We start from the raw sequence: 8947 nt of genomic DNA, 5'->3' as shown, positions 1-8947 counted from the left end.
TGTGGGCCAGACCGGGCCCCACCTTACATTTGTGCCCCGCAGGGAAGCGATTTGAAAAAGTCTGACAAAAAGAGAAGTTTATGGGTGTAATTCATACTGTAATTGGGGAACGGATGTGCAGGAGGCGGGTGTTGTAAACGGAGTTGTTTTAATTAGGTTCTCCCCGCACCCTGCACAAGGGGCTACTACGTGGACTGGAGGATGCTGCGGGATGTCAAGAGAAGGAAGCTGGCATACGAGTACGCGGACGAGAGGCTGCGGATCAACGCCATCCGCAAGAACACCATCCTCCCCAAAGAGGTCCAGGTACTGCCCAGCCGCCCCCAGCGCCGGCCCGGCCGCGCCACTAGCCCGCCGGTGCCTCACGCTGCTGTGACACGCACTTCACAGGTGCCAGGTCACGAATGCCTAAGTGTCCCTCACTCACAAGTGCAGGATCATGTCCTATCACAGTTACCGTTAGCATCTTCAGAGCCTCTGCCTGCCGTGTGTTCACCTGACTGGGGGCTGTGTGTTGAGGTGTGGGGTTTTTCTAAACCAGTGCTTCTCATGTCAGCTGTGTATGTTACACAACATACAGTGAGGTCTCTTTTTCCCTGACAGCTGTCACTAGCTTCAGAAAACTCTTTTTCTTACTTCCGATGATATGGGATATTATATGGTTACTTTAGTAGTTTCCTCTTCTATAGTTTGAGATATTTTTTCTTATTTATAAACCTGGAAGCCTGATCCAGCCAAAATCACCAATTTGTTCAGTTGGAAATACTTCATTTTCCTCCTTGCTTTGAGGTGCAAGCATGGAAAAGCTGCATCCAGTCTGGGTGTTACATCTGTGCTTAAAAATGCACCCATTCCCCGCCTTGCTCTCAGCCACTCTTACTCAGCATTAAAAACACGTGCAAGTGTCAGGAATATTCCTGTGTATTTGATCTGCCTGTGAGATCCTTTCATGCTGAAACATCCTGGGAGAGGGAGTGTGTGAATCTGATTTTCTGTATTGACTTGAGCATTCTCTTGTCAAGTCTAGTCTGTGTTGGATGTCCTTACAGCACAAACAAACCACAGACTGCAGCTGGCTTTGCTTTTGGTATTCCTCAGCTGCTTTGTCACCTTCTGAAATCACTGAGTCACTGCAGCAGTTAGAAGGAATTAAAAATCAGGGAAGTAACTTCAACCTCCTCTTATTATTTGGCCTCCAGAATTAATGTCTTCAAAAGTAAGTGAGGAGTTTTCTCCGAAAGCACAGACTACTTTCTGAATATAATCCTAGGAATTACACAGGTCAATAAATACCCGAAGTGTTTGGCTGTACTGGGTAGAGCCACGTACACAGGTAAGAAGTGTGAGCGGACAAAACCAGTCACTGAAACGTGCTCCAAAGACGAGAAGTCCTACTGACCTTGCTGTTGAAAGTCACGTGGTTGCTGTCTTGACACCGTCTTCCCTTGAAGGCGAACGTCCTGTCAGAAGATACCCTTACACTGTCACTTTTCAGCACTAGTCCAGCCTCAGATCTTCCTTTGCCTCCAGCTGTGGCTTCCTGCCATGGCTGAACACAGGATTCTTTGAGCCCCTCTGTACTTCAGAAAGCAGCACACTCAGAACGCTGCAGTCAGGGATGCTGACCCCGCTCCAAGCGACTTCCCTTAGGCCGCATTTCCTTGCGGAGCTCACTTGCTCTGTGACATTTCCACTGCTGCTACCAGGTGCTTCCTGAAAATGGTTGAGCTCTCTTGTACGTATAGAGAACTTTCTCCAGCGTTCTTGTTAGAACAGAGACTTTGACCTGTCCTCCTGGCTATAGCTCCTGAGGTATGCGGAGATCCCCTGTGCTGGCACCAAAGCAGGTACCTGGGACAGCAGTTAATAAGGGACAAACATTTAAGTTCAGCTCATCTCAGAGGAGTAGCCCACCGTGCAACAAGGAGAAAGCTAAGTGGATTTTGACAATTACTGCCACAAAGTTGTTGAGCCTGTGTAAAAACATTAACTTTGGGGCCTCTGAGATGATTGTTTTATACTTGCTGTTGGGACGCCCAGAAGGGGTCATGTGAAGAAGATGGGTGCAAGTTCCCCCTCAGACAGCAAAGCATCCTTGTGGTGGTGCCTGCTTGACAGCTAGATTTTGAGGTCTGGCAGTAAACCTCCCAAAGTCCTGAGGAACACAGGCAGACTCTACGCTGTGCTCTTCTGTTTCAGGAAGTGGCTGATAAAGAGATCGCTGCCTTGCCCCGGGACAGCTGCCCTGTGAGGATCCGCAATCGGTGTGTGCTGACATCCCGCCCTCGGGGGGTGAAGCGGCGCTGGAGGCTCAGCAGAATCGTTTTCCGCCATTTTGCGGACCACGCTCAGATGTCTGGGATACAGAGGGCTATGTGGTAGATAGATAGCCAGGCGGAAAACAAACCAGGCTCTGTTTGTGCGTTGGAGTCGTCAAAGCAAGGCTGTCCTGTCTAGGAGTCCAGCATCAGTATCACACTAGTGAGGGAGAGACGAGAAGTCATGCTGGTTCACTAAACTGGCCTACCAGGTTGTGACTGTTACCGGCAGACAAGGAGCAGCGTAACTGCACTAAACTGGTCTGTATGAGAGGCAGTTTTATTTCGAGGGTAAAAAGTCACTACCTGATGGTTGCAGAACTGAACTGAGGTTTGTGATACCAGCAACATCAGAAATAAAGACATACAGCACAAGGCTTGTTTGAGCAGGTTTTTTTGCCACCGTACACTAAGTTCACTGTGGTAATTTGGGTAAAAGTGTAAATGCACAACAGGGCAAAGTGGTCTGCCAGGAACAAGGGTGAGCACAAACTGGAAATAAAACGCGGCTCAAGTTTAGATACTCTGCTCTGCAAACTTAATGTATTTATATTATCAAGCAGACAAAGCGGACAAAGGATCTGTTAGAAACTACAACGTGCTAGTATTTATCTCCTGCGTGTAGTGCGGCGCTTGGCCCAGTGCTTTAAGAACAAGATAGTAAGTCCTAGTCCAGACCACAGCAGGACAGTAACAGCTTCCTTAATTCATGGGGTAACATCAGACACATCTGTCCTTGGGAGACACACAAGGAGAGAGCAGGAAGGAGTCGTTAGTTAACAAGAAGCCTGCTGCTAAGCTCATGTTTGCCCTGTCCTCTTCAAAGCAGGGCAGTAAAGGGGGAATGGCTGCTCCAGCCCCTCCTGAGCATTGGGGCTGACAGCCTGCAAGAACGGGCCAGTAGCCTACCACCTCCAGATGGAAGCCACGCAAGCAGCAAACAGGCAGCAACCCCTCACCCCAGTCAAGTTGAAGTCGGGACTGTAAACTGGCTCAATTTCTCAGTTACTGTAAAACCCTGAAAACGCTTTCATCATGCGCTGCTAAAAGCCAGGGCAACCTCAGTGCCCAGCAACAGCAGCTCACTGCCCTCCTGCCACAGATCCCACCTCAAAGGCAGCCCAAGGAGGTCACAGTCAGCCCAGGCACTAAAGAGCTGCTCTCATTTTCAAAATTCCTAAGAGGTTAAGCAGGCAGTAATTAACTTAGGAGAATAACCATTAAATTTTAATACCACAGGATTACCACCACATTGTTTCTGCTCAGCTATCATGTGCTTGAGACAGTGGTTCCACTTGCTTTTACCGTTCCTGCTTTTCAGTTCGACAGACTTGCCCACATCTAATTACAAACCCCATGCCCTTGTCGCAAGCACGACATTAGCCCCAGCAACCAGTGACACCTGTCACGTGCCAGAAAGGCCCTGACCCATCCTAGTTTAGGACTCCTTTTCTTTTACATTCTGTTCTCAGTTTCACACCACTCTCCGCTCGTCTTGAGATGCTTTTTCAAGGAGGGGTAAGGATATACACCAATGCTTCGCTCTTCGGGAAATGGTGAATCACTTGACGGCAGGAAATGCTTTACAAGCGGTTTTATTTAAATATTTTCTCCAATCTGAAATGGAAAGTGACTGTCTTGGAAGAAGGCTGTGTAAACGATGATGGCTGCAGCAGAGCACGTCTCACATGGAAGATCAGTATTAAGGCGGTGGCCCTTAGAGTACTTTCAGATATCCATCGGTATGTCCCCTTTAGATTGCTTTTCTCTGCTTTCGACCCAGGCCTTGTTGATGGTGCGCTTCATTTCATCATCCCCTTCGGCGTACATCTTTCTTAACAGGTTCATAAGCCCTTCGCTGGGATCCGAGGTGTCATAGGCAGCCTTCCTGCAAGACAGACACATACAAGAAGATCAGGTATTGCCAACAATTCTGCGCAAACAAAAAGTCAAACACCAATCTCTGTTTGAAAAATCCTGGTAACAGTGAGGGGTTTGCTTTGGCAAAGCCTTTAGAGCCTGGCAGTCTCAGTCAGCTTCCGAGCGGGGGAATCCTAAAGAGCACCCTCAGACTACGGGAGATTGAGTGGCATAGCTACAGCTGTCCCACTAAGGATGGTGGGAAGCATCAGCAGAACGTGTGACCCTTGAAGCACCACCCAAAATTAATTTTGGGAAGCAGAAGTGGAATAACAGACAGGGAAAGCGCCAGTGTCTGCCTGTGCTGTTAGGCGACAAGTGAATAAAAATCAAAGAGTGACCACAATGGACTCTTTGAGGTGGCCACATTCACAACCCAAAAGGCATTTTCTACTTCTCATTTTTCAGATTATCTCCAGAGCTGAATGAACTCGTTTTTGACACCTTGCATTTCAAAGCCATTTTCTCCATTTCAGCAGCCAGTTGACAAACGGTGCCACCCACACGGTAAGCACCTGGGTACAGCGTGCCCCACATTACCAAAAATCTGGCCAAGCTGCCCCTCTGTATCCTGTTTGTTTTCTAAAATCCTCTAGATAGCCCACGGCCGCACTAGCAACTCTCTCAAAAACAAGCCCATGCCCACGCATCAGCAGAGGCAGCAAGTTCCCCAAGCACAGGGCCAGCCGTCACCCTCGCAGACCCCAGCACAAGGTGTGTTTCTGAGCACCCTGTTTTGTCAGACTGTAAATCCTGAGCAGGTGGGGTGAGGTGGCAATACTCATCACGACAGGCTGGGCAGCACACAGGGCTCGTCTGCACGAGAGACAGCTTTGCCGTTACAATCCTGCCACTCCAGCGACTGCGTTAGTAGCCAAGTCACCTTCTCTTCACCTCCGGTGATGTCATTTGAGAGGGGAAGGTAGTTTTGCTCTAAATACAGGTATGGCTGCTTACGACTGATGGGTTTTAGCAAATCATCCCATACACACACACAAAATGGACAGTTGTTGGCAGTGTGTTCCCATGTATCAGGAGGCATACACGCATTTTCTTCTAGATAAAAATGTGTGTTGTGAAATCATATAAAATTACGATTCAGTGTACCCACTGTATAAAGAATGTCTCCTGTCCTCAGGTGTGTCCTGCGGACCTTTATCACCCTTGTATACCCCGCGCCTAGGGTGCCCGTAGGGCTGCTCCCCAGCCCTCAAAGTGACACTAAGTACCTGGAAGCTCTGTTTAATGATCTAGGTAAGCAAAACCCATTCTGCAAAAAGGACTCCAGGGTCTTTGGGGCAGGCACTTCACACACAGGTGACAGGAGAATAACTACCCTGAGCAGCACAGCCGCAGGGAATAAACATGTATTTCTATATATTCCATACCCTTAACCTAAAACAAAGGCACGCTCACGAGCAACCTGGAGAACAAGAAACAGAAAACACGACGGAGGGCTGAAGAGACACTTAACTCTTTTTCTTTGCTTTCTTTTTCCACTTGAGTGAGACAGTCCCATTTTTCCTCCCGCTTCTTCCGACACATCACAAGGACCGTGTCTGTCTTGATCTGTATGGAGAACAGCAAGGCATGAATTCCAAACGATTCGGAAAGGGACGCTGGTCACAACCACAACGATTAAGGTTAGCTGAGAACATAAACCTCCTCCTATACTTGCAAATCCCTGAAACGTTTATCTCGGCCACTGATTACTGTGTAACATACAGAAATTATAGTATGTGCTCAGCTTCGGGGTACAAAGCGTTAATCTTGCTGTGGACAATTTAAACGGTGTCATTAACAAAATACTAGTGCAGCACCACAGCAGCGACAGAAAAACACACAGCGCTGCAGCAACACCTGTCAGCGAGTCTGAGGATGCTACAAGTGTGCAGGACCGTCGGGTAAAGGGTGGCTCATTTACCAGACTTCTCCAAGAACACCAAGTTCAGGTAGGGGCGCTCCCAGTTTATTTCTCCAGGGATAAGAAACTAGTTTTAGGGCATTGCTTAATCTTGCAATATGTTTGTGAGCTACAAGCAAAGCCTGTTTAATTGCAACTCTGACCTAAATTTCGCAGCGAACTCCCGGGTGCCGCAGCAGATGAGTCTGCTGGAGCTTCAGCTTATCTTAGCAAGTACACGGCCACTGCTCGCTCTTCTACCACGTTAGAAAATCACCAGAGCATCACTCTCATTTATTTCAGAGGGTTTAATTTTACACTGTCCTAGATTTAGGGCAGTTTCAAACTGAACCATCATTTCTTCCCGCTGATGCCAGTTTGTGTGGCCACAGCTGGGCACAGCGCACACCAGGCATCCCGGCAGGACGCCGCTGAGCCCAGAAGTGCTGTGAGGAGCAGAGCACGGACACTATCACCAGCCGCAGCCAGCAGCAGGTTACTAGTGTTACTGGTGTTCCAGGCTGGAGCAACGCACCCTGACCAAGGCAAAGGAGGTTTCAGCCTTTGCTTTGGGCATTAAGCCGATTTCAGCTTCCCAGGATTTGGTCTGCTGACAAGTCTCTCAGACCTTAAAACCGCAAAGAATTTCTCAGAGGTATTTCAAAGCACACGGATGCAAATAGGCGCTTAGAGGAATTTTCTCCCCCATTATTTCTGAAATCCTGTTGGATTATTCAAAAAAGCACACAATACTCAGACGTATCTTCTGAAACAGAGGCCCGTGGATTCCAGAGAGCGATTCCACCATTATGATGACTCCAGATTAATAAGAATCATGTTTGCAGTGAAGAAACTTTACAGACAGAAGGGACTGAAGGGTAGCACTGAGTCTCTTGAACTAGAGAACACGGGACTTTGTGAGGGCCCTAAAAATCTCTATCGTCCGAGGTGCACTGACCTTTCTGGAGCTGCCTTCCACAGAGATGGGTTTCAGGAGGTTGTTGAAGGTCATGGTGTAGTTCTTCCCATTCAGATTCTTCACTAGCAGATCAAATGACCTGGAACCAGAAAGTGGGTGAGGAAGGGCACAAATATTGCCGTCCTTGTTTCTGGTGGCAAGGCACAATAGTCTGACAACGCCTGAAAGCCCTTTAGCAGGCCAGTTTCTTGAGATGTCAACATGCCTGAAGTCCTTCTCTGCAGAGCTCTCAAATCTTCAGCTGGATTTAATACTGAGGACTTGAAAGGACTTGTCTAGACTTCAGAACAAGATCTTTAGGGTTCCCTCTGTCTCACTGATCTCCTACAACCTTCGCACAGCAGATGTACTTAGCACACGCTTCAGTTCTGTCACCATCAAGAAGCAGGGTTCACACTACGTGGCCTGTCAGGCATGATGAGGTTGGGGGGCACAGGCTGACCCAGAACACAACTCAGCGGGTTCCTGCATCTCAGAAAGTGTTCTTCACCCCTGCCCTCCCCTGTGGTGTGGTGCAACGAGATGAACTCACCTCTCTGTGAAATTCACCTGCACATTCTCAGCTGGAAGCTTCTGGACTCCATTTAAAGAGATGTAAATCTTAATGAACTTATCTGACTGATCCCAACCTGCAAGGGAAAGAAGAGATTAAAGGAAGTTCTACCTTTCCTTTGTAAGCTTCATGCCAACTCCCTCTGCAAAGTGCCCCAGCGATGACTAGGACCTCTGCCTTATTGAAACAATCTTTAGAGGGATAGGGTAAAGACAGGAATTATTTAGGAATAACTCTGGAGCAAAAGGAGGGCCTCACACGTAGCCCTGTTCCCTAATTCCTGCAGTTTCTGGAAAAATGTATTGACGAGCTCAGCTGAAAGGAGAGGAACCCTGTCTGTGCAGGGGAGTCAGAGGTACCCGTCCGCTCAGGCTGCAGCTCCCTTGACCCACTTTTTCCTCTGCTACCCCCATGACAAGTGTCTTGAGCAACTCCCTCTCCTTTCACCCACAGGGCGAGCACAAAGCTCGCTTGTTCACTCCTGCGAGGCACTACAGCAACGGAAGGATGTCAGCTCGTACATCAGGGATCTCTCCCGCACCCACCACGCAAGCAGAGGTCTTGAGCAACTCCCTCTCCTTTCACCCACAGGGCGAGCACAAAGCTCGCTTGTTCACTCCTGCGAGGCACTACAGCAACGGAAGGATGTCAGCTCGTACATCAGGGACCGCTGTGGCTGGGGTGGCACGGTAAGCACGTGGCAGCTCTCAGAGCGGGGTCTCCAGTCTGCCATAAGCGGCCAGGAAGGCTCCTCTGCAGTGCCAAACAGCCACTGTTAACTCACTCCACCCCACCCCGCCGTCCTCTCAGGAGGGGCCCGAGCTCTCAGACGCGCGCAGAAAGTGATCCTACCATAATTGTTTATTTTCACCGTGTACCCTCCCAGTGACGACTTGTCTTCCTCTGCCACTTCTTTCGGCTTCGGTGGAGGCTGATTCTTGATTTCTAGCTCTAGCTTGTGCTTCTCTGTCATCAGGACATCGCGAAGCCGCTTCCTTGTGGCTTTCGTAAGCAATTCTTTAACCTCCTCCAAATCTTTCTGTAACTGGTTCACAAACACGAGATCACACGTATATATTAGACACAGTTCTTCTTCCCCAGCTTCCAACCGAGCTTTCTCAGTTTTCGAATTTATTTCGCTTTCAAGTCTCCTGGTTTATCCAGTTAGTACCTCTACAACTCGTGAAGCACGAAGCCACACGCTCCTCGGTCTCCAGCCAGCAACACTCTCACTTTCGGACCCGTGTGTACCCGAAAGGTTAAGCCCCGATCCG

At 48.8% G+C, this 8947-nt stretch overlaps 2 protein-coding genes across 2 annotated transcripts; one reads left to right on the top strand and one right to left on the bottom strand.

The window, feature by feature from the left end:
• Window positions 1–156: 156 nt before the first annotated feature.
• On the top strand, window positions 157–2382 carry MRPS14 (mitochondrial ribosomal protein S14; the record flags this gene model as incomplete). Its single annotated transcript, XM_010138725.1, has 2 exons — window positions 157–306; window positions 2200–2382. Coding segments are annotated over 2 exons (333 nt in total), but the record flags the coding sequence as incomplete, so codon positions are not given.
• A 1515-nt stretch (window positions 2383–3897) lies between these two features.
• On the bottom strand, window positions 3898–8718 carry CACYBP (calcyclin binding protein; the record flags this gene model as incomplete). Its single annotated transcript, XM_010138724.1, has 5 exons — window positions 3898–4206; window positions 5713–5807; window positions 7100–7199; window positions 7653–7749; window positions 8526–8718. Coding segments are annotated over 5 exons (645 nt in total), but the record flags the coding sequence as incomplete, so codon positions are not given.
• Between the last annotated feature and the right edge of the window lie 229 nt (window positions 8719–8947).

Source organism: Buceros rhinoceros, unplaced genomic scaffold (assembly GCF_000710305.1).
Source record: "Buceros rhinoceros silvestris isolate BGI_N320 unplaced genomic scaffold, ASM71030v1 scaffold46376, whole genome shotgun sequence".
Classification (NCBI taxonomy): domain Eukaryota; kingdom Metazoa; phylum Chordata; class Aves; order Bucerotiformes; family Bucerotidae; genus Buceros; species Buceros rhinoceros.
Note: the sequence above shows the minus strand (reverse complement) of the source record. Positions and strands in the feature narration are given on the sequence as shown.